The 25610-nt window shown below is 43.6% G+C and overlaps 1 protein-coding gene across 1 annotated transcript in view; it reads left to right on the top strand.

Annotated features, from left to right (window-relative positions):
• The window catches only part of ACACA (acetyl-CoA carboxylase alpha), a 181818-nt gene that overhangs the window by 97496 nt on the left and 58712 nt on the right, over positions 1 to 25610 (top strand). Inside the window, exons 40-43 of the mRNA XM_077836628.1 lie at positions 6505 to 6774; positions 7140 to 7237; positions 8001 to 8121; positions 8614 to 8724. Coding sequence (XP_077692754.1) covers positions 6505 to 6774; positions 7140 to 7237; positions 8001 to 8121; positions 8614 to 8724 — 600 coding nt within the window. The remainder of the gene's footprint in view (positions 1 to 6504; positions 6775 to 7139; positions 7238 to 8000; positions 8122 to 8613; positions 8725 to 25610) is intronic.

Below are 25610 nucleotides of genomic sequence, written 5' to 3'. Positions count from 1 at the left end.
CTTCACAGTAACCTGAGCTTGATACACAGTCTCTAATTGAAATCTCTAATTTTGTGAAGCAGTTGCCAGCGTCCTTTCCATTGCATGTGGGAAAGTTTGGCCAGGTGTTTTACAGGACTGAACTAAGTAAAGGGCTAGAGGAACCCCTGTGCAGCAGCACCATGTGGTGTTTGGTGCAACAGAGGGATAGCTAATGAATTTCGTGCAGGGAAGGCTTAACGGTTAAACTGTTTTTATGCTCTGTGGATTCTATTTTGTTGCCTTGCATTACCCTTTCTTATGACAGGGTTTAGGGTATTAAAACCTCAGAGCTTGAACACGTATAGTAAACATGAAAGAATGTGTTGGGTTGCGTGATTACAAGGTCTGTAAAATAGCACAGGGCTGGAAGGGGAATGGAATAAGTTTGTCTCTGTGTGTTTACATTCACCCTCTCCTCCCCACCCCCATTTGTTTTATGACAATCGCTGCAATTCTTTGTGTTTCAGAGCTCCTCCCCTTGATAAGATTTGGGAACAAACCCTCTATAAAGGCTCTTGGAGGTTGTAGACAGGGAACCTGGGCAACTCTTTGTACTGTACTCATTGGAAACAAGTCTAGTTCAGTTTCATTAGGTGAGCCTCCTGTCGCAGAATGCCTTAGGCCTCATCGGTGCTTGGATACCTGGCGCTAATAGCGTAAGGACCAGAATGGAACAGATTTTTTTGTTGAGAACTGTAGATGCCATTTTACTGAGTGATGAAAGTGCCTCGAAATGTGGAGTAGGACACATGAATTTAAAAGAACAAACTTCCTGAGTGTTGGTGAAAGCAAATTTTTTTTTTTTTCTTTCCCTTTTTATATGCCTGGAACATTTAATGTGTCTGTAAATTAATAACGGGTGTGAAGAGTAGACCTATTTAGTGGGTCTTTTTAAAGTCCATGTTAGGATTATAATGAATGGTGGGACGCATGCAGGTGACACTGGAATATGGGATTTTGAGCACAAAACCGCACCTTTCAACGGCAGTTCATGTTGTTAAAAGGAGAGGCCTCATAACTCAGATTGCCAAGGTCGGTTAATCCTCCATGCTGGTCAATTACTTCAGCATGCTATTTCTCACACACAGCATCATAGACAATAGTAACTTCTGTAACCCTCCTTTTATAAAAGGGGTGTGTGTATGTCTGGGTGGGTGGGTGTGTGTGTGAGAGAGAGCAGTGCTAATAGTTTAAGGGTTGAAAGCTTTGCATTCTAAACATCAATTTTCAGATGGTTATAACCTACTAAAATGTATTTTTGAGCTGGAACTTCTCATGTTTGGTCTTAACCAGGAAGTTAATTTTTGGAAGTATGTAAGAAAATCAATTCAGCCATTTTTGAGTTACCAGTGTTGAAAAACAGACTTTTTCCAGTGGTTAAGATAATTTTATACAGTCAAGCTCTACTCTGGGCAATGCTTAATGCTATTCAAAAATACAGAAGAAAAAAATGTGTTTTTCTGTGCTGCCCTTCCTGTAAGGTTAGTTTTGCAAAGTTTTATACTTAAACCTCCTCTCCCACACATACATATGTATATGTATATTAAAAAAAACCAAACCCCTCTCTCTCTCTAGAGAGAAAGGAAGAAAGACCGACCTATTACTGCTGACATTTATTTTTTAGCTCAAGCAGTAGAAGTCTGTTTTGTGGGCCAGAAGTTGGAGATGCTGTTGCTGACCCATGTAGGGGATCATGGTTGCACGCAGTGCAATTTCTGTGGGTTATTTTCCCCTTCAGTCTTGTTGTTGAAAAAACAACAGACAATCATGCCACGTTCAGTATCCATCCTGAAGGCCTGTTCCAGCACCCACTGGAGTCAATAGACACTGGTTCTGGCTGGAGTGAGGCAGAGGTTGCATGGGGAAAAAATATGTGGTGATGTAATTAAGAACCGCATCACGATATAGCTGCACGAGGAGGAAGAATGAAAAGGTTGCATGGGTAACGTTTATTCTGGTATTTCCTAACTTTTGAGAGCTTGACTTTGAAATCTTTAAATTTCGGTTTTGGTATAGATTTTGTATGATATGATGTAGAATACGTAAAATACACATCTGTACACGCACGTATAGATGTGCATATGAAACGCGTGTGCACACACGCGCATAGTAGAATGGAAGATGAGGTGTGATTTGTGTAACCATGAAGACTCTAAGAGGGAAGTGCTGTCTGTTGTTTGTCAGCAAACTTTTAAAAAAACTCTTAGCCCTGGTAGGGACATTTTCAGAGAGCCATGTCCAGGTTTCTGAATTTAAAAATCAAATAAATTAAAATTAAGCATGGTAAAAAGTTCACGTGATCGAACGTCATCCTTGTGCTGAGAGAAATAGTGAAATAACATGATTGCCATGGCTCATAAACGCCAATGCTGATGAATAGCAAGCTGTTCTAGTTTACATTAGATTTTGTGTCAACTACGTTTTCTTGAGGAATTACTGAACATGGTAGAAAGGGTCTTGCAGCGTCCCCCCAAGGTCCCTACCATTTGCATCCATGTCCCATCACTTCTTGTGTCTGCTGTGCTACTGTGAGAGAATGGAATCCTAGTTTCTTCCCGTTCCCTTTGGTATCTGTTGTCAACAGCTCTGACTGCCACTGGCAGTCAATTTGTAACTGAATCAGTGTGTGTATTACTGTTCACTTTGATAGCACAATTAATGTTGAAGTCAATTTTGGTGTTAATTTTAGGTCATGATTAGTGTTGACACTGTGTGTCAAACTAATGACATTTTAGCATCATGAAAGTGAACATTAGTTAATATCACGTTTTTACTACCTGCTAACGGTTACATTAAGCCAAGATCTCCTGGGAGAGGGTGTGTATAAAATTATATATAGAAAACGTGTGCATGTAATATACATGTGTAATGGTATTCTGCATTGCTGGTGTTACTCAGGGAGCAAATGACATCTAAGCACTGCATCCTAATCACAGTTCGGAGCACCAGAAATAATGATCACTTCTGATCGGAGGCTGTGAATAATTCATCTGGTTTGATTTTCACGTTCTGTCCAGTGATACTTTTCAAACCAAATGTGTTTCTACAGAAGAATAATGGCCCCACTTCTTATGGAAATACTGTGGCACAAATCATTTCACCAACATAAAAACAGTTAAATAAGACGGTTCTTGTTTTTATTCAACCCCATCCGCGCCTTCTCTCTCTCTCTCTCTCTCTCTCTTCCTGGTGCTGCGTGTGCTGGGGATCGAAGTGTGGCAAGACAAGCACTTCCAAACTGCTGTGGCTGTTTTCAAGATCCTATTTTTAAACCACCACCCCTCGCCATCACCCCATAATTGTTCTGACAGCGCTCTTAGGTGATTAGCTCAGCCTGCCTAATTAACCTGTGAACTCTCCCTTTTTGGCGTGCTGCCGTTAAGTTAAAAACCACATTTTTTTTCTCTAAAATAGAAAGCTCTCCCCTCCTACCCATAAATTTAAACAGCATATGAACCTTTCAAAGAAAAAAAATCCTTGGCTATCCCCTGTGTTTTTTATTATTAGCCAGCTAACACTGATGACCGTATGTGTTGGGGAATCAAAAAGAGACGTGAAATAGTATAGTGGCACGTTTGTGCTTTTTTATAGCATATGTTTGTTTCTGACTTTTTTTCATTACAAAACTATTTTCAAGAGTATATATAGTGACTTGGATATGAAAATTCATTGTGACCTAGTTATATAACGCTACTCTAATACTCTACAGCCATGGGGCAAAGAGAATTTGAGGTAAGGACGGGCATTACAGATTCAGAACCCCAGGTTGGGAAGCAAATCCAGTGCTTCTGTTCTGAGTTGCTTTGTATTGGTAGGAAGTATTTTGAGTATGGAGGCGTCTGTTCTAACATACAGAAATTACTGAGTTGATCTTACATCCAGGGAGGCAGCATGGGACTTGACAGTTAGGACTCTTGGTTGGAAGCTGACTCTGACATTGGACCACTGAGAGACTAGGAGCAAGACAATTAATTAATTCCTCTGCGCCTCAGCTTACCCATCTGTAAACTGAGGATAGTAATATCTTATCTTTGCAAAGCACATTATGAGCCATAGTGTGTGTGATCCTGTTTCCCTCTTTTGACTGGCCACAGGGAGGATTAAGGACCTAGTCTTACTGAAAGCTAACAAAGCAGCTCCTGTAGCTTACGTGGTTTTGTGCTTGTGTGTTGGTGCTTAAGATTCCAGGTTTCATCCCTGCTAATGACCTTAGTCTGGTTGTAGCCAGGGCAGCCGTGGTTTGTTACATGAGGGTAGATATCTGTGCAAAATATTAGTATTTCATGTGTCTTCTCTTGGAAGAAGTTTACAGTCCAATGTGTGTGCCATTTTTAGGAAAAGAAAACACAAGGGAGTCTGGGCAAATATCTCCCCAGAGTTAAAACTGGGATTTCTGCCTTATTTGGCATGGAGGCTGGCCTCAGAACTTTTTGCGAAGTGCCCACTTCAAGTTTTTAGTTATCATATTAATTAGGAAATAAGGATTTTTTTTTTTTACTGTCTGAAATATAATGGAGGATTGAACTGATCTATGGCCAAACTTGTGTTTTTAAATTAAACTACCTGTGAGAGGGATGCCTTCTTGGGCAGCCCACAGCATCTTTGGGCTAATCCTGAAGTCTTTAACTCAGTGCTTACTCATTTTGATGATGATGATGATTTATAGGAAGTGTGCCCATCCTAAGTGCCAGATCCTGAGGTACTTAAATTCAGCCCATGACCACTCTCCCTGTAATGGTGAGGCCAGGAGGACAAAGATGATAAGTTGCAAGGTTTGGGGGTGGACGTGGTTGCTGCTGAAATTGAAAAGGGAAATGCTATGGCTGCCTGGATTTATTTTCGATCAATAAGCTTGCCCTTTGGGCTCCTAGTAAGTTGTCCATGTGATCCTTGTTGTCTTTGCTGAGGCTCAGAGGTCTTTGCGGTGGTCAGCAGCTGCAGCGACTTGTTGTATAGCATTAAGGCTTTCCATTAATTTAGCAACAAGGTTGGTATTTGAGCAAAACATCCAGCTGACCTTTTGGGGTTTATGCTCCTGTCTCTGCAACTGATGCATATCTCTTGCCTCTAAACACTCTGCAGTTTGATGCTGAAACTTACTTGTACATCAGCAAATATTCAGAAACAACAACATAATTACCCACCTCCCACCCCCAGTGCCGTATCAGTTAAAATAAGTGAATGAAATGGAGCCCATAGGAAGGTGCACAGAAAGCTCCAACTTTCTGTTCGCCTGCGATCCCAGCTATTGAAAGGGAGGAGAAGGGAAAGGAGCTGTCAGATAGCTCTGATGGTTTTGGATAGCTGCCTGCATTTTCTCCAATGATCCTTTGATTAATTGCTCTGTTGGGCTTTTTTTTTTATGAAACTATTACAGTGTATCTTATTGCAGATGTTGATTGGATCTTGTCTGTGTATTGTGCCCATTTTGATTTGTATTAAACACACATATCTATCTGCTACTTCTCTCTCCCCCCCCATCCCACCCCCCTTCTAGTTCATAATGCTCAGAATCCCAATACTGCAATACTGATTGCAGTGGATGTGCAATTGGCTTGAGGAATGTGTACTCAGCTTACAATCCTTGGGCCAGCCGAGACTGGGTGAAGCATGTGGCTTTCAGGGCTAGGCTGCTATTTACATCTGTTAATGGCGCTCCTTGATGGCCAGCTCCCCAGTGCGATTATACACAGAGGCTAAGAGGCGAGAGAGATGCAGGCTCCAGAAGTTGCTCATCTCCATTAGGCAGGACCAGGAGAGATCATCTGGTGATTTAAAGAAAAAAAAAAAAATACTCAATAAAAACACATTACTTATACAGGTGAGCTTGCAAAGTCAGGCTGAAGGCGAAAGAGCTGCACCGGTATCTGTAGAAAGCAAGGGGACCGAGACAAAGAAATGCAGGAGCAGGGGGGAAATCAAAAGTAGAGAGAGTTGTGAAATAAAGGGATTAAAGCAAAGGGCAACGAGAGATGGAAAGGAGCCAATGAGTGTTATAGACCAGGAGTCATTCTGAAATGTGATTGACTGGGTGGCCCTGAAGAGATGGCAGGGACTCCTGTAAACAAACCGCACTGAAACAGAATGCTTCAACTAACCCTGTGTCCTCTGTGACACTGAATAAACTCAGCGAGAAGAGAGAAGAATCTTGCAGGATGTGTCTTGGAGCTATGGTAAATCCCTGAATGGATTATCTAGAATAGATGGTAAAGGGAGAAACAATGCTACTGACGGTCTTGGGTGGGAAGAATGCAGCAACACAGGGAAATGTGTTCCAGTGGCCGTGGTAGCAAGTGGAGGACTGGTTTTGCAGTCCTTACTCCAGCAATACTCTCAGTGAAGAATGCAGATTGGGAACCTTTATTGAGATCGCGTGTCCACAGTGCTGTTCTTTGTGGGTCCTCCCATACGATGCATGATTTCCATCTATGAGTATTGGAATATTTATATTGAAACTTGCTCCCCCCCTTTGTGTGACCCCAGATTGGCATGGTGGCTTGGAAAATTACCCTCAAGAGCCCCGAGTGCCCAGATGGCCGTGATATCATAGTCATTGGCAATGACATTACATACCGAATAGGATCCTTTGGGCCCCAAGAGGACCTGCTGTTCCTGAGGGCGTCTGAACTTGCTCGCACGGAAGGTATCCCACGAATTTATGTGGCTGCTAACAGTGGAGCAAGGATTGGTTTGGCTGAGGAGATTCGTCACATGTTTCATGTTGCCTGGGAAGACCCCGATGACCCTTATAAAGTAAGTAGGTGCTCGATCTTGGAGGCAGTAGCAGAACTATGGGATGTTCCACAGGCTAGTCTTATATTTACAGTAGCCAGTCCCTCTTCACAGAGGCGAGCTAAAGCTCTGCCAGACATTTAGGCCCAAAGTCAGCCTTGGCACTGGCTCACTAATTAGCAGAGTTACACCAAGGATGAATTCAGGCCCGATTTTCAGAGGTTCTGGGCATCCTTGACCTCAGCTGAAGTTGCAGGTGCTGAAAACCCCCTATTATTACCCCTTCTGGGTAAATATATCTCTTGGAAAGGTTTCTTTTTTTTGGGTGGGGCCACAGGAGGGATTAATTGATGAGAATGAGTAAAACTAATTATTTGTCCCCACAGGGTTATAAATACTTGTACCTAACTCCTCAAGATTATAAGAAAGTCAGTGCCCTGAACTCAGTTCATTGTGAGCATGTGGAGGACGAAGGAGAATCCAGGTAAACTGTTGGGTCTAATTCTGGTTCATTTTGGATATGTATGAGGGATACCTGTCACTTCTTTGTCTGTTTTCTCTTCTCTAGGCACCAGGGCATCCTGTAGTGCCCAGTCTCACAACACATTTTGCCCCATTATTACATATGGATTGTAGAACTAGAACAGGATAAAATGTTGTATCTTGAAATGCCTTATCAAATGTAGTAGACCTAATATTTTTTGTATTACATGAGTGCTTAGAAGCCCCTATCATGGAGCAGGGCCCCAATGTGCTAGGCACTGTATAAACACAAAGCACTAAGATGGTCCTGCCCCCAAAGAGTTTACAGTCTGAGTAAGGGAAGTGCCTTCTCAGTTGGAAACACTTAGTAGTGACAAGAGAACCCACTCAAGTGAATTTTTAACCCATTTTCATTCTATGGCATGGGGTGCAGCTGCAGAATTGTACTTTCCAAAAGGTTCAATTTCCCACATACACGTCTATTCTCGGCAGCAGGCAGCACCTGCCCCCAGCGAGGTCGCTCTTTTGTGTAGCTCAGTCAGCATTTCTTCCCTATGGTGCTGCTTTGGCTGTCCGTGTGTAGGCCTGTTCCTTGGTGTTCCGCAAGGCAGTGGGTTGAGCTGGTATATAAATCCTGGCCAGTTTCTGCACACTACTGTTTGCAGCCTTAATGATATTTAGTCATTTTCCACATTCTTAGCAGTGAATTGGTTTAGCAAATCCATTGGATCTTGTGTCTCAAAGTCTGTATGTCTCCCCCTCAGGTATAAGATAACTGATATTATTGGGAAGGAAGAAGGACTTGGCGTGGAGAACCTCCGCGGATCTGGGATGATTGCAGGAGAATCATCATTAGCCTATGAGGATATTATCACCATCAACCTGGTAATCCCCAACTGCTTTCTCTTCTTGCAACTTCATCTCCTATTTCAGCTGAAAATTTGACAGTGGAGTTCGGAACGTACATCTAGGGTCAGACCAACAGCTGATGTAAATTGGCATATTCCCGTGGATTTAGTGGAGCTATACCAATTAACAGCAGTGGAGGATCTGGCTGCTAAAATGTTTTCTTTTTGAAACCGTGAGGTGCATTTCAGAGTACGTTTTTAAATGCATTTGAAAAGCAAAGCAGCTCTAGTTTGACTTAGTGGTCTGTTCAATTAACAAGCTATTGCTTTATTTTATTTTGTTTTATAAAACACATTCATCATTCATTTTAAATGAAAGCTTAGGTTCTGGAGCACAGTTCTGCAGTAAGAGGTAGATTCTGTGGCCACAGATTACACAGGGGCCTGAAGTAAATGCACCAGACTGCTTGGGTCGATGCATTTTTGGAGGTACAATAGGATATGATGCAAATTTGATTTGTATTTTTAGGTAACATGTCGGGCAATTGGAATTGGGGCCTATCTTGTCCGGTTAGGACAGAGGACTATCCAAGTAGAGAACTCCCATATCATCCTGACTGGAGCTGGAGCCCTCAACAAAGTAAGTTCCATGCATCAGAATTCAATTTTGATCATGCTCTTTGGTGTTGACTGTGTGAAATGAATGCGTGTTTCTGTGGGACAAACCTTTTCTTGCACAACCCACGCCCTCTACGATTGGCATGGTTTGGCCCATTTCTTGTCTGCAGAAAAGCCACAGACTGTATGGATCAGGGAGACTGAATTCCCTTCTCAATCCTATGGACAGTGCCTCCGGTCCAGAGCTGAGCGATGGGGCAGTATGCAGGATGCTTGCACTACTTCTGCCTATACTGCCCCTGTTTTGTGGCTAGAGGAGTTCAATCTCCAGGACTGTCACTTTTGCACCTAAATTCACGTAAAGAAAATAAAATCGAATGTGATTTATAGGAATGATGCTGTACTTGCGCTGAGAGAATGTGTCCTCCCCAGACCAGAGTCGAATCTAATGTTGCCATTGTCTGCCTGAATCCAGTCCATGTTTTCCCCAGACAGCATTCTGCTCCATGGCGGCTCCTGTTTGGTGTGGGCTCTAGCGCAGGTTTTCTCTCTCGCTGACTTGCTTGTGAGTCTGTTCTTGGCTGCTGTCTGGGTGCGCACAGTGGACAGAATGTTGAAAAAGAACAGCTGTGTTTAAAATGCGTCCCCCCCCCCCAGTAGGGCTGAGGAAATGTAATAGTTGGAAGTTTGCAAACCTCTCCTGTTTTTGTGTTTTTTTTTTTTTTTTCTGTTCATAGAGTTAGTCCATTTGCGCAATTTTTTGTTTAATTGAAACCCATGGTGATTTTTTACAAGGATGACCCAGTGGATAAAAAAATCAGACATAATGTACCAGTGACTATGATGGTCAAAGAGATACTGACCCATTTTGAAAGGCTTTGTATTCAGTCTTCCATTGACTTCAGTGGGCTCATGCTAGGTTGCCTATGTTATATAACTGATACATTAGGCATCCGTGTCCCCCCCCGTCGTCCCCCCACCCCAAGGTACTTTAGGGGAAGGTCCTGAGACTGAGTCCCTTGATCAAGAGGGCCCAGTCATGGAGGAGCAGGTGAACCCTGTACATGTGATGTGATGATTGTTGAATCATCACCTCACATGCTGGGCTGTGCTAGCCAGCCTCGCTTACTGGGTAGCTCAAATTCTTGAGAGTTTGGAAAGGAAGTTGGGATGGACAGCTGGGTCAGTAGGGCCTTTTCAGAAGGTAGAATGTTTCCAGGGTTCTCTTAGTTTGGAGGAGCGACATTTTGGAAGGTGTGGGTCCCAGTCACCCTTAATCCCCTTCCCCAGGGTGTTGTGTAAATATGGATGGAGTGCTTTAGCATGTTCACGTGGGAGGGACTGCGTTAATAATGATTATTATTAAAGGGATGGGACAGTTGGGCATCTCAGTTATTTTAGTGTATTTTTTTAAAACTTTAAGCTCCAAGGAAACGTATTCACTTCCACTGCACGAAATGGCTCATGTTTCTTCCCAAGAGAGATGATTGTCCTTCCCTGCTGTCCCAGCTCCATTAATATCATGACCCCCCCAACTCCCAGCCCATAACCCAGTATGAGCCCTGGCCACTCTGCCATTGTTCCTCCCGTCAAGGGCTTTGTTTACATGGATGTGAGGATTGCGCAGGCCTGAGTGTGTGTCTCCATTGTGCAGCTTTGTGCTTGGATGCTTGAGCACAAGCTGCGTTTCAGTGTTTCAAGGCGTGTCTGGCAAATAATGGCCACTACAAGGAAAATAGTCTCTCATTGGATAATTGCACTGAATAAAGAGGGCTCTGCGGAGAATTAAGCTGTGTTCCTGTCACCTCTGGGACACTCCAGCTTGAGCAAGCCCTTTCACAGGCACACCAGTGGAGGAGCGAGGGGTGCTTTTAAGATCCTTTTTAAAAAGATGAGCAAATTTGGTGCTCACTGAAGTGTCATATGTTGCCTGGTTCTAGCACTGCTAATGCACTTAGAACAGAATAGATGATGAGGGCTATCTAGGTTCTTATACTGCACCCATCACCGTGTTAGCTGAACACTTGGTAGTTCAGTGTCTCCCTTTGTTCCTCCACTCCAGTGGGTCCCGCCAGCTCTGGCAATAGGAAAGTTGTACCTGAAACTAAACCATGTATCTGAAAACTCCTGACTTTTGGGAGGCTTGGAATCTAGACTCACACCTGAATTTGGAGTAGTGTGACTCCCTGATAACTATGATCCTGATTCTCCTATCTCTGCTGTTCCAGTCATGCACCTCTTGAACAGGGACAGCTGTGTGTGTGAGCTACGTGGGACACGGATAAATGTCTGCTGGGGCTTAAACTGAGATGACCAAACCCATTCCACTTGAGATTTTAAACAGGGTTTGAACTAAGAGTCAAAGGCTAATTCTCTTAGATCACTGTACCACCAGAGCAGTGGCTGTTTCAGATTTATGCTCAGTATCCCACTTCTTATGTGCAGAGGAGAGAAACAGTTTGCCCTTGAATTCCAGAGGGAGAATTCATTTGAATTTTCCTTTGGCTGGTAGGCCATGCGCCCATTAGCCAAAGACTGATTAAACAGGATCTTCCCTTGTAGCAGTGAAGAAACTACTCCTTGGCATGAAGTATCCTGTTTGTTTCGATCTTTGCTTATATAAAACTCTAGAAGGATCTTTGTATCAGTTTTAGTTTTGGCTTTCGGTGATAAGCAAGTGAGACTTACTGATGCTACTTATGTGGGATGGCTGGATTGAGGAGTGCCCTCTGGAGCAAAAACAAAGCATTTCCTTATCAGAGTTACAATAAAAGATTTACGTCATCCCTTGCTCCAGTCGGGAGAGCTAGTGATTACGGAATTTAGGTGCTCACATACATTGGTTACTGACACCAACGTAAGAACCTAGTTAGATTAAAAAGACACTGCTGCTTTGCATTACAGCTGGGAGTGAAAATTTTCCAACATAGTCAAATGCAAGTAATCCTTCGTCTTTTTGCTGTCAACTATCAGCCACATATTCCTGGAGATTTGGGATGGAATTTACAGTACTAACTTACATGCTAGTGTTTTTGTAGGTGATAACAGTTACTTACGTGCACTTTCATATGTACACACACACACAGAGTTTTCAAAATGTCGTCTTCCTCTTCTGGCTTTAAATGTTCACTTTGCTTCTTGGGTAATAAGCTGCATATGGAGATTCCCACAGACATGAAAGTGTCTTGGCTTCCAGAGAAGCAGCATTTTTGTCTGGAAGGTTGTTTCATTTGATTCTTGCTACAAAACACTGGGATCTTTTTCATTTAAAAAAAAAATTGTGAAAAATAAAACATACTACCTCATCTGTTGCTGATCTTGTTCGTTTTAATTAGGTAAAGCCAGCCCCAAGGGTTGTAGAGGGAAAGGTCTAGCTGCCAAAAGCAGGCTGCAGCCTGTAACTTAGACAATGGACTGAAATGCATTATCATTTTTAGCTGAAGGGAATGATCAGTTCTGGAGGTTATCTAATCATGTGCTGGCTGCTTTGCTATGTCCGTGTCAGTGCTCTTTAAGTATGGAGTCAAATCACCATAAGACACCAGATTTTGTGCAGATTCATTAAGGATGCTATCAACCTCTTCGCCTACCAGATGTGAAAAAGGAAACTGTACCACAGCTTCTCTTTATCCCTCCCCTCCCGCATCATGATGAATCTGCCTTCATTTACAGCCCAGACTCATACGATGGTATAAATTGGGAAGGATGCTATGTGTGGGGGTTCCAGGACCATGTCTTTTCTGTACCCCCTTTTGTCTTCCCCATTGAGCATAAGCAGGCAGTGGGGAGGTGGAAATGACATTTTATTCCGTGTGTGTGCGTGTGTGTGTTGAGCGCATTGACCCCCCTGAAAATTGAAATAATGATAATGCGCATCTCCTGACTGCATCAAAGTATCAGCACATCAAAAGCCAGGAGGCATGAAATGCAAATGATAAAGTGAAAGCAGATGGATTGTGCATGATCGCCTGATGCCCAATGAATTTTAAAAGGTGCCAGTTCACATGGGGAGAAGGGCTGAAATAAACACGTTATCCCTGCAATTTTTTTTTTGTTCTTGCCGCTCACTCCTGACAATATTTTTTCACACTTCAGCAAGCACCCACTCCATCTCTCTCTCTTTCTTTCTCTCTCCCTTTCTCTCTCTCTCTCTTTCTCTGTCTACCTCGCACACGTCTCGGGTCATGTCGCTGCAGCTCCGGTGGAAATAATAAGATATAAACCACGAGGTTGTTATTTGCATAGAAATAGCATGGAGCCCCAGGCAGCATGGGAGAAGGACACAGAGATCATTTGTCTAAAATTTTAATGAAAACTTTTGCTGAGGCAGATTTCTTTTTTTTTTTTTAAACTTTTCCTTCCTCCCTCCCTCCCCTTCCTTCCCCCTCCCCCCACCTTCCTTTCCTCATCACTGGCCTAACATGGTGCAATTTCAAATGAGATAGATGACATGCTGCCTGTTGTCCTGGTGGAATGCAGTAACATGTAAATTACAATTTGTTTCCCTTTTAATAGAAGTAAGGCTGAAGAGCCTTGCACTCCTAATTTAATGCATTGCATACATGGCTCAAGCCTTTATAACTGCACTCCATTTCAGTGCACACCTGTTTATAATTAGTTTGCATCTCTGTGGTTTTTTTCTTCTTCTAATGGGATTCTCGGCGTTTTGACTGTTTTGTTAATGTAAACAGTGATGTACAGTGAGGTCTTAGCTATGGACTTGAGTTTGAGGGGGGCCGGTGTTAATGGAGGCTAGGCTGGGGCTTGAGAATTGGGCCGAGACTTTCAAAAGTGACTAGTGATTTGAAATGCCTCAGTTAGTGGGGTGCTTGCCTTGGGACAGCTTAAGGGATGCTGATTTTCACTGGGAGGGTGCTCATTGTTTTCTGAAACCTTTGGTTCCTAGATGCTGTGGTAATGGGGACATTACCATTTAAGATAGAGTAGGATTAGGAGTGAAGAGTCAATTGGGCAGGAATGTGAACAGGTGTACTGAATTATGCAACATCCAGAGTGGGAACATTTAGCAATTGCCATAATGCATCACACCAATGATCCATCTAGTCCAGGATCCCATCTCCCACCAGGGTCAGTACCCCATAGTAGAGAACTGTGGAATAATCTGCCTAGAGAGGAAGTTTCTTCCTGACTCCCATCACTTAGAAGTTGGCTTGTGCCCTGAAGCCTGAGAGATTTATATCCATTTCATAGATAAGAATAAAAAGATTAGAACTTTGGGGTATGTATGTCTATATATAAACATTTAATCTATTTTTTTTTAAAACCCATTGACTTTTTTGCTGAAAGCTAGACCTATGTGAACTGTAGCTCTTTAGCTTGGGAGGAAGGGGAGGTGTTCATCTCAACTTTACTTGCTTCTGATCCATGTGACATCTGCTCCACAACTCACACCAGCCGGGAATCTGGCCATTAAATTCTATTTCTGGCTCTGCCGCTGATTCACTGTGTGACCCCAGGGAAATCGGAATGTTTGCATTGGTCACAAAACCAGAGGGTCTTTTGAAAGCAAACGTTTTAAAACAACTCAGGGTTCTCCTAGAATATTTGCAAGGGCTGACTGTTTAGTGGGCAGATGATACCTTGACATGGGATGTCCTGCACTTGACGTGATTAGTGCCTGGTAAAGTGCTGAGTGCTCACAGCTACCACAAAGTGAATCATTACTCTGTGGCTGGTTAGGTTGTTGTAGTCACCACTTGATGTGTTGTCTTTTTTTTAAACTGTCTTTGGTCCAGGCTTCCTAGATTGTTTCCTTCCATCATTGGCATTTCTCCTACTTCAAAGAAAGGAGGATGGAATGACAGTGCTCTGCTCTGTATATCCTTACAAATAACTTAAGTTCTAGGATTCCCCTTGTTACAACAATGCCTAAAACGCTCCTCCGTGCCCTCAAAGGTGCACCTCTTCCTTTTGAAGTTCTTTGCTTATCTGTTTCCCTTATTGTATTTGCTTTATACCAGACCTATCCCGGTCAGCTAGGGCAGTAGATGATCCTAACAGGGAAGCAAAGAAACCACAAGTCCTTTTTCCAAAGAAAAATACTCCTTTTACTGTGAGGCATGTTGATACTTTTTCCTCCTAAGGAAAGGTTCCTGAGCCTTGCAAACAAGAGTGGAGGGAGAACTTAGCATAGTCTTCCCTGGAACTCATAATAAATGCTGAAATTGACTAATAGTCAGCATTGCAAAAGCACTGCACTGCACATTTCAGCCCAATTTCAAAAGCCCCAGAATTGAAATAACTGAAGGATGGGAGAATTGCTGGTCTCAACTATAGTGCATTGGCCGAGCAGTGTGGGGGAGTCTTGACAACGTCTGCTTGAGCTGGGCATAAGCCATTCCCTCAATTCACTCCATTAAAATAATCAACATGAATTGCTGAAACTGAAGTAAGTTCTGATCACATACCAAAGATAAGGGAGAGGAGAAAAAAATGGCCTCTTAATCTGCAATTTTATTACATGCTTTCAACGAAGTTTAGGTTAGTCCCTAAATTATGGTACAGTTATTGAGAAAAATAAAAAAAGCACCCAAATTTTGTGTCTAGCAAGAGCAGGATTCAGGTATATGGAGATTCATTGGGTACTAGGTTAATAAAATGGCCTTTCATCTCTGGACATCCTAACATAAATCTCTCTGATGTTACGTACAGGTCCATGAGCAGCCCACTTAGCTGCTTTATTTATTTATTTATTTATTTTTGCACATGGAATGCGTGCAGCTATGTTGAGTCACCTGCATGCCAAAGGAGTTCCCAGTGGGTAGAGCAATGACCAAGAAATTTGCATCAGCTCGGGGCAGTATTGTATGGCTAAATCCCTTGAGATGCTCATTATACTTATCAGGCTAGTGAATTTGTATGGCAGCATCTCCTAATGTACATTATCAGACCTGCTTGCTGGTATATCATAGGCCTTATGTTACTAACAATTGAGAATCTCTAATAGTTCTGCAGGAGAATCTGAATTCTGTCCCCATCAAATTCCAAATGCTCTAGTGGGCTAACGATCCGATACGTTATCTTTTCATTTCTGTGAAATAGTATGTGTGCACAAATAGTTTTGTTTTGTTTATTTTAACAAGTGCTAATCTCGTTGGTTTGGTCTGTCATGAAGATCCAAAATTTAACTTGGCTTGTATTATTTTAAAAGAAAGACGTTAACTACTAGGCAGGTGTAGGAGCTTATACCTGGCCAATATAACCTGCTGTCAGCAGGTGTCAGTACATAGGTGTGAGGAGAACGGATGGACAGTCAGAAACAAAGCAAATGCAAAATGTTTAAAACACTACTGAAAATCAGGACTGAGGGTCAGAAGATCTGGGCTTTAGATCCATATCTGCCACTGACTTGCTGTGACCTTGGATATGTCATTTAACCTTTCTGCAAAATGGGGACAATAAGAGTTACCCAATTTGCAGGAGGGGTTGAAAGCTTAATTCATTAATATTTATTTGTAAAGTACATTTTACTCCTCAGATGGACAGTGCTACACATATGAGATCATTATTTAGAGTTACATGGAGAGGAGCACCTGCCGGCCCTGCTGCATTTACAGTCCAGCCAACATTTTGCATATTCCTCCAGCTTTATGAGGCTTTGTTACTTGGCTGTGAAAATTCACTCCAAGACTGAACTGTGACTACAAGGACTTGGCCTGGGAATGATCTTATTTTAAGTATCTGTTCTAAATGCTGCATTTTACAGCTTGAAAAGTCCAGTAATCTCCCCCAACAAATTAAAAACAAGCAGGTTCTGAGCATGCCGATTTGTTTGGGTTTTTCTTCAACTCCAATTAAGGAGGCTGTGGGGGTGTGGGAGAGAGATTAATGGAAACTTTACAGTTTGGTAATTCACAATTTGTATTTTGAATATCTTAGAAATAAACTTAAAAAGAAAGAAGAATGCCACTGCATGTCCGATGACCTTTCTTGAATGCAGCTTTTATTAACACAGACACTGTGCACAGGCATGGCAAAGCCATTAACATGATAGGCATCATATTGTGTCAAGATAGGGTAGTATTTGTGTCAATCATGTGCCTAAGAATGAGTCCCTAGGGACTTGTTGATACAACAGGACATAATAGCTCTGAGGACTGGTTTGACAATCTGCATTTAAAAAAAAAAAATCCCTAACAATCCCTTTGCATACATCCATAAAAGAATATCCCTGCATTTTAGACTCCTCTCTGAATTGTCCTAACTTTGGTGGGTTGACGTCAGAGCAGTGTTGTGATTTCCATGTAGTTCTGTTACTTACCCTCCAATTTCACAATGTGGAAAAAAAATAAAAACCTCTTTGGATACATTGTTGTCAGTTTAGGGGAGAGCGGGGTTTGGTTTGGTGTGTTTTTGCTTTAAAATATGGACTGTGCAAAGCTCTTTTCTTGAGAAACGAGGCAGGGATGTCTTGGTGCCTGCTCAAGTTGACTCCAGTCTTGGGATTAGATCAAAGCAATCATGTGAGAGCAATCATGTGAGTTAGAACAGCAAGTGCCATCCCTGTCATTCAAAGAAGCATTATAATTATTAATGCATGATATGAATCTTTCCGTAGTGGCACAGCAAGACTATTAGGCGGATACGTATGGGCGCAGTGTGTTTGAGAATGCTAATCAAAGCGGGCCTAAGAAATGTCAAACGGAAATTGACACTCCACCAGCATTAAACATGAGTCAGTACCTCTTGTGAATCTCACCAAGGTTACCCTGTTCTTGGCTCAGGGTGGTGGGGGAAGGAGGAGGGGCTGCTGGCTCTGTGTCTTGGATGGATGCATTAGAGGATGCTGTGGGAGCAACGGAGTGATTTGCTGATGGAGGGCATTTTGGTCACTCAACCATCTTGGAACAGGTGCAGAATCTCAGTGTGCTACTGAACTGCACTGCACCTCTCCACCGTAGACAGCCATTACTCTCAGCCCCAGCAAAGTCAATTTGTGTTGGGAGCCCGAATCTGAGTACAGCTCAGGCAAGGGAGCCAATATCAATTACCCAGTGTTGGTAATAGGGGGAAGAGAGTGTCTTGTTCTTTTTAAATCACCCCCTTGAGGGGCACTGGAAGCTTTTCCTTTTTAGGTAGATTGGGTGCATGTTGTATTGGCCCACTAGGAGTATGTTGCAGTTGGCCCCCTTGGTAACACAAAGGTTCTCAGTTCTCTGCAGAGAAATGAACATAAGCAGGACAGATGCTTGGACTTCAGGCAAATGCAAGTATTTTCAAAAAAATAAACACCTATCTCCATTTATTCAGTTTATTTTTAATTGCCTTGTTTTAAGTGGTTATATTTGTATATTGTTCCCATTAGAGACAATTTACATTCCAGACATCCCATTACCAGTCCCTTTATGTTTGCTGAGGGAAGAAAGTTTAATAGATTTCTGTTGACTTTTTAATTTTCCTTTGCACAAATATCTATCACTTTTAATATGGAGCTCTGTTAGTACATCTGTATGTGTATAAAGCTGGGCAGATACCTGCATGTATATGTGGATGTTTATTCCTGTGACTAGGGACTGCTACCTCTAGCATACTGGCCCACATTCTCCCTACCTGAATTTCTCTCTGTAGTTTCCAGTGAACATGTTGTGTAGTGTTGCTGTGCTTTTTTAACCAGTTCCCACATTTCACCCCAGTGATGACTGCATTACAGGGGTTGGTGGCCTTCAGGGAACATCTTCACCACAGAGTTGTGTGATTGGCACCCAGGTGTGCTGAGTCTGGGTGTGCATAGCCACACTGCAAAGCCATACCTGTATCACTGTCTCCTCACTGGTGCTGTACATGTGTGTTGCTAGATGGGGGCATAGCTGATGGTTCTTTGTACTGCAGTAAGCTCAGTCACTCTGATTCTTGCTCAGTGAGTTGTGAGAGAACTTCTCTGTCCTTCTGGGCACACGGCTATTGGTACTAGCCTGCCTCCTTCCTGCAAAGTAGATGGGTTACCAGCACAAGTGGAAGTGATGTCTACACCTGACTCGGGACAGCTGACTCAGGCTCACGGGGCTTGGGCTGTAAAATTGCAGTGTAGACGTTTAGGCTTGGGCTGGAGCCTGGGCTCTGAGCCCCTGCGTGGGGAGAGGGGTCTCAGAGTCCTGGCTCCATCCCAAGCCTGAACGTCTACACTGCTATTTCTAGCCCTGCAGCCTAAGTCAGCTGACCTGGGCTCTGAAATTCGCTGCCCCAGGTATTTTTCTCACCGTGTAGACACACCCCTAGTGTGGAAAGCACTACCAGACGCTGATCGGAGGAGTTTGTGCGTGAACGAGGAGACTAGGAACAGCTCCTGAGAAAGAGCCTGAGGGTAGGTCTACACCGCAAAAAACAAAACAAAAAGACTCCACTCAACCAACCTGTGGCTGCGAGTCTCAGCTCCCAGGTCAACAGACTTGAGCTCGCACGATGGGCTAAAAATAGCAGTGTAGACTTTCTTGCTCAGCTGGAGCCTGGGCTTCTGGTGCTCTGCACAGAGGGTATAATAGGCAAGATGGCACGACTGCCTCTCCACTTGCTTCTTACTGCCATACTGGAACCCTCCACTGATCCCGTCTCTTCTTCCTGTAATGTAGACATTCATATGTATTAGTCTTAGGTTTTTGATGCTCATTAGTGTTTTGATCATTTCCAAAGGAATTTAGGATATGCCCAGGATACCAGGTTTCAAAAACTGCAGTCTCCTGCCCCTGGTCTTGTCTAGTCAGTGACAACCATCAGAACTGCCTCCCCTGCCTGAGAGGAATTCATATCTCCGCTAAGTGCAGTATCTGCTGGTCTTTTCCCAGACGAACACAACAAGCACAAGAACTTTGGCTTCAAAAACATCTTATATCGTGTGCAGTGAAGTCCTAGTCAGATGCAGGCTGAGGAGACCCCCTCCCCTGTATGTCAGCCAGGAGTGTGCCTCCTAGTACTGCCTTGGATTCCAGAGTGAAAAGGAGAGAAAGGAAAGACGCTTCATCTGAGAGTAAGGGATACTCTCACAAACATAAAACCAGATCCACTCCTAGACGTTCGAAGAGGAGAAATCCCTCCCTGAGCTGTCCAAGGTTTGTCTTCATGCCTGAGCCTCGGGGACTTAGCGGTATCAAGTAAAATGAAACCCTTGAACCTGAAGGACTGGGAACCACCGGTGCCCTCGAAACCCACCAGGGTAGAGACTCATTCATTGATGATACTGCCATGATCCTGTAACAAACTGCTATTTACCTCTACTCCGATGGTATGAAATGACAAGAGACATTCTCCGAAGGGGCCGGTGACTTTTACCACTCTGTGGGTTTGGGAGGATGAAGATATTCACTAATCTTCCTCATTATTGGGATCAATCCTCACCAGAGAGACTCTAGCATCAGTGGGAATTGAGGACTCTCTGAACAGAGTCTACCTCCTAACCCATCCACTAACCACAGTTTCCCGTCAATAGGATTGATGGAGCCGGATCTGACCTTTTCATTGCTGGGACAGTCAGACGTAGTGGTAGAACCAGATTCTCTTCACCTTGAGCCCTGAAGGGATCAGGAATCTCCTGGAACCAGGCTCAGGCACACAAACAAGGACTGCTTCCTCAGGACTGGTGGCACCAAATGCCTTGGGCACTGCTGCAACATACTTTTGTTCCCTCATCTGGCCTTATTAGGGCCCATGGGATCCCTGTGCATGATACCTGGAATCCATGTGATCCAACAGGGAGTCAGATCACCTGTCTTCTACAAGAGGTCAACCAGAACCTCTCCCCAAGCTTGAGGAAGATGAGCTGCTACTGCCAGCAGCCCCAGGGATATCATCCTCATCACCCGATGAGGTGGTTGTTCCAGCCTCACCACCTCCCCGAGGTGATCATAGACCATTTCAAGAGGTGTTACGGAGAATGGCGCAAACGCTCCTAATCTCCTTAGGAGGAGGTCCACTACTCTCGACCTAAGCTCCTGGCTATACTACAGCCTCCAGAATCCAATTGGGTTGCACAGTCTGTAAATTAAGCTATACCAGACCTGGCAAGGTGTATACAGCACACGGCCGTTCCCTGTGCCCCTACCCCCAAGAGGGCAGAAAAGCAATACTTTGCCATGACTAAGGGAGTGGAGTTCTCGCTCACCCATCCTGCCTCAAACTCCTGGATGGTTCAGGCAGCCATGGAAAGATCCAGACATCATCATCCAAAGGCCAACCCCTGCAGATAAGGAGGCCAGGCACCTAGATCTTATGGAGAGGAAGTCTACCAGCCCTCCTCATGACTTGAAGAGGTGTCCCTGTTTGATATTTGCAGGGCAGCTACATGGCGTTCCATCCTCACATTCACCTAACTACCCTGCAAATATCAAATGGGCACCTTGGAGAGATGCTACTGTCCCAAAGGATGCATCAGCAGGGGAGTCTTGGACCCAGACATCCTTTGGGACAGCTGTTCTACCAGCAGCTATATCACTGGCATCCTCCCATCTCCCTCCTCTCTGAGTACTGCTGGTCAGTCACCCACAGTGAGACACACATAGGGACCAGCACTCAAAGAAGAAAGGGAAGTCACTTACCTGAGTGTAATGAGTTCTTAGAGATGTGCGCTCCCTGCCTGTATCCCACTGCCTGCCCTCCTACCCCGTTGCTTCGGATCATGACAAGATTCATGGTAGAGAAGAAACTGGAGAGGTGGTCGGTCCGCCCCATCCCTTATGCCTTTTGGTGTGAGCACAAGGAGAGCATGGGCACAGGCACACTGCTTGCAAGAACTTTTTGGTCTCGGGCACATGGAGTCCATACGTACCCTCGGTGGAATGCAGAGAGGGATCGCACATCTCAAAAAACTTCAGTTACAGTAAGGTACTTAACTTCCCTTTGCTGCAGTTATGTGGTCTGTGTGTTGCCTCCTCCCCACTTGTCCTCGAGCATCCAAGTGTATTTGCTCTCTTCCCACGCCCTTGCCCCTCAAATCCAACTCCTCCATCGCCAATGCTGGCGCCTGGATTTGCAGTCAGCAGCCATCTCCTATAACCATCAGGCTGTCAGCTTTGCAGCCCCCCCCTCCACCTCCCACCTCCCCCATCACTCACCAGAGGAAAAAGAGAGCTGAAGCCAGAGCTTGAAATATATCATGCAATAGTGTATCATGAATTTCTTGTGAATCACAGTAGAGAAACAGGTTTATTTATTTCAGAGACTTTAAATCAATATAAAGTAGGTTTCTTCGTTCTGAAGCTGGGATGGAGTGTGAAAAAATGAGCCCATTGTACTCTTAAAACTTTGGGGAAAGGAGATGACAGCTATATAATTCCATTTACCAGGCACTAGGGGCTTTAATGTGAAGGTGACAGGGAGCTCTTTGTGCATTTAGAGCACCATATCTTCTAAATAAAAGATCTGTAGACTTGATAGTGGAGCATAGCTCTGACTTTAATAATCTCCAGACATTAGACCGAGCCAATATGTTCCCAAGTCAGAAGGGTCCCCCACCGAACGCTCGTAAATTAAAAGTGCAGGCAGTGCACACATTCATAGATTAGAAATGCAAGAGCTGCAATCGGTTTCCAACAGGAAGCGCAGAAGGAGAGGAGGGAGGTGTTCATGCCACCATGTGAATAGGATAAAGACTCAAGAAACAGTGTTTAGAAGCACAGCTCTCAGCTCTTCATCGTTTCGAGGGACGTGCTTCCTGTTGGCATCCTAATCTAGGTCTGTTCTCTTGTACCCACATGCCATTTATCCCATCATCTGATAAGTTCGTGTGCAGAGCAGAAGTGCTGAGTGATAAAAATGAAAGCTGTAAGATGTGCTGAGGCTCAGCCACAAATAATGGTACACCTCTACCCGGATGTAATGCTGTCCTTGGGAGCCAAAAAAATCTTACCGCGTTATATGGAACTTGCTTTGATCCACCGGAGCCCGCAGCCCCGCCCCCCCGGAGCGCTGCTTTACCGCGTTGTATCCGAATTTGTGTTACCGAGGGTCGCGTTATATCGGGGTAGAGGTGTACTTTGGCTTTAAGTCAGTGAAATGTGAATTTTTGTGAGACCCTTATTTTGATCATTTCTCTTGTGTTTATTAATGCTGCCAGCTATCGTGTGTGTCTTTTTCCAATTCTAATTTCCGACACACGCTATATAAGCTGTGGGATATAAATTAGCATTATTATTATTTGTATAAAATGCAGCGTTCAATTCTTATATATGCGTGCACGCGCGCACAGTATAGTGTGAACATAATAGCAGGTTCAAGCACAATATTGAAGGTTGCCATAACCGTTTCCATTCTAGCCCTGTGTTCTCAGTTCCTCAGATCTTTCCTCTTTGCTCACACACACAGGCCACTAAGTTTTCAGCAAAACTAGTTTTGTAGTTAACTGCCTCAGTGAGTAACAGCTCAGTTGTTGGAAAGGTGTCTAAGGAAGGCTGCTGGCTGTTAAGATTTAGAGTGCATGGGTGCTGGCAAAATTAACATACCGATCTTCGAGAACATGACATTTATATTAACGTTGAAGGGGAATTTTCCAAGAAGTAAAGGGCAGTTAGCTTCCCAATTCCCCTTTGTGCTTTTGAAAATCTCCCCCAAAGTCAATATAGGTACTAATTTCATTGTCATAATGGTCCATTAAATAAGTAGAAAAGACTGAAATAGATACTACATATGTATCTAAGGTTGTAGTATAAAATACTACATTATCTGAGAAATAGTATTTGTTCATGTAATTAAAGGCTGTATTGTAATGCATGCAACATTAGATTTGGCATTTCCTTTTGAGTACTTAATTGTGCAACCGTAATGTTCTGTTAAAGTACAGTTTTTTTGTATAGAGCTATTCAATATATTACTACTTAGCTGTGTGAAAGGTCTGTCTTAAATTAGTGAAAATATGGGGCTCTAGGTGGCTTAAAGAGATAGCACTGGGATGTGGAGTCTTTTACGTCTAGTTTGCCTTTCTGAATTTGGCCCAGATCTGCAGTGACCAGAAGTCATTTCCATCTCAAGGCCTGTATGAATGAGTTGGTCTCAGTCCAGTTTCTAGATTATTTATCATGGATGTGCTATGAGAAGCATTGTGATGGTATTGATGGGATGGCTATTGGTGTAAACAAAATCAGACTTGTTTACTAATACCCCTCCTAGATCAAGGGAGCAGCTGTCTGCTGCTGCTCAGAAATGCCAGATCTGAGCTGCTGTATCAGAAAGCTGTAATTATATATAAAATGCAAAGACATTGAGATAGAAAGCAAGGGATCAAGTGCAGCCTGGCCCCTGCCTAGAAACATCAGAAAGGGAAGGTGCTTCTGTTACTGGCAGCTATGGGCCATCTCTGCATTAGTCACTCGCTCCCCATAGCTTCTTTCCCCCCTTATTGCAGTGTGTGAGAAGGGGGCAGGGGAGGGATTGAGGAGGGGGACACAGCCTTCTGATTTTTGTAGCACTTTCACTTTCTTTTAGTGTCGGGATCCAGTAAATTTTAATTTTAAGCAGACAATCTGGTTTCAGAAGTTTGGTGTCTAATGCTTCCTTGTTAATGACTATTCTGCTCTGATTATCTGCGCTATCAAATTAAGCATAAAAAGAGATGTTAGAAGTACTAGTATGCAATTATATCTGTATAATATGCATGTGCTTTTTAAAAATCAGAGCCACCATCATTTGCCACTCCTCCTTATTTCTCCATGCTTTCCCTGCATCCAATGGCTGCTGGGCTTGGGAGCTAGGTTTTCTACTCGTCCCTTAAGTGCTTGGAAACCTCTCCTCCTAGGAAGTAGCCTCTGTGCAAAGTTAACTCTTCCTTGAACATGGTCAGATCCATAGAACTTCTGCTCACCATAAGGCTGATGATGCTGGCTGGTGCTGCCCTGACTTTCTCTTGAGTAAGATGCTCCAGTCACCACCACTTCCCTCCTAGGGTATTTTAAAGCCACCTGCTTGGCTTGTCACAGAACCTCTGTTGTCGGTGTTTGCTTTTTTGAGTGGGTATGTTACGGTTTTGGATACACAGCTTGTTCCTAAGCGGCCTTTCGCACACGGGCCTTGTGTAGCGTTGTCTATCTAAATTACCTATCAGCTTTTCTAAAGCGCATTAGTGTCTTTGCTGCCCGTGTGTCCCATTGAAGAACACCCCTAATTGCACAGGCATTGCTATTGTACTTCTCTAGCCATTTCATTCTGCTTCACCCTTGCACATTTTCTTGCAGAAACATTTATACAGTAATATACACTGCCCCATTTAAAATTGTTAATTGGAGATTGAATTACTTGTCAGCCTTTAAAAATGTAGTCCTCTCAGGTCAGAGATGAGGTAGTTAGCAGGGCTAAATGGATGAGCTATTGCATTAATTTTTTTCTCAAGCCAAATGATCATTGTCTATAAGCTGGCTAGCCCCTCCGTGCCTTTTAACCTCTGGCACCTTAGCTGAAATCCAGTCTGAAGCCATATATGTGAGATGAGTTGGCAGATTCTCTGCTCATTTGTAAGTAGATAGGAGAACACACACAAAAGAAGTGGGGGACGATGGAGTCCAGCGGTTGGATGCCTAAGTGCCAGCTTGCATGCTGGGACACACACCCACCCTGTAGTGCCGGGAACGTGGTAGGGTAGTTTGCTTTGTGCTTGAATGGTGGTTAAACCAGAATTTAATTTTCTTTTCAAGATTGCATATACTCAAATTACTCATCCCTCCCGTGGCACGCAGTCCATAGGTTTGTGCGTGCCCATGTGTGTACATACAAGTAGTATGGCACACAAATCAGGTGAGCTACCATTCATCAGTATTACTTCGTATGCATCTGGGAATCATGGTGCCTCTGCTGGCAAATACACTGATAAGTAAATATGGCCCTCACTCAGTATTACACAGTGATTTCAATGGCACAGAGCCTCCCAATGCTCTGCCACTTCACTCAAATGTCTGGAGCACTCGGGAAAAGGAA

Source organism: Eretmochelys imbricata, chromosome 17, assembly GCF_965152235.1.
Source record: "Eretmochelys imbricata isolate rEreImb1 chromosome 17, rEreImb1.hap1, whole genome shotgun sequence".
NCBI lineage: Eukaryota > Metazoa > Chordata > Testudines > Cheloniidae > Eretmochelys > Eretmochelys imbricata.
Note: the sequence above shows the minus strand (reverse complement) of the source record. Positions and strands in the feature narration are given on the sequence as shown.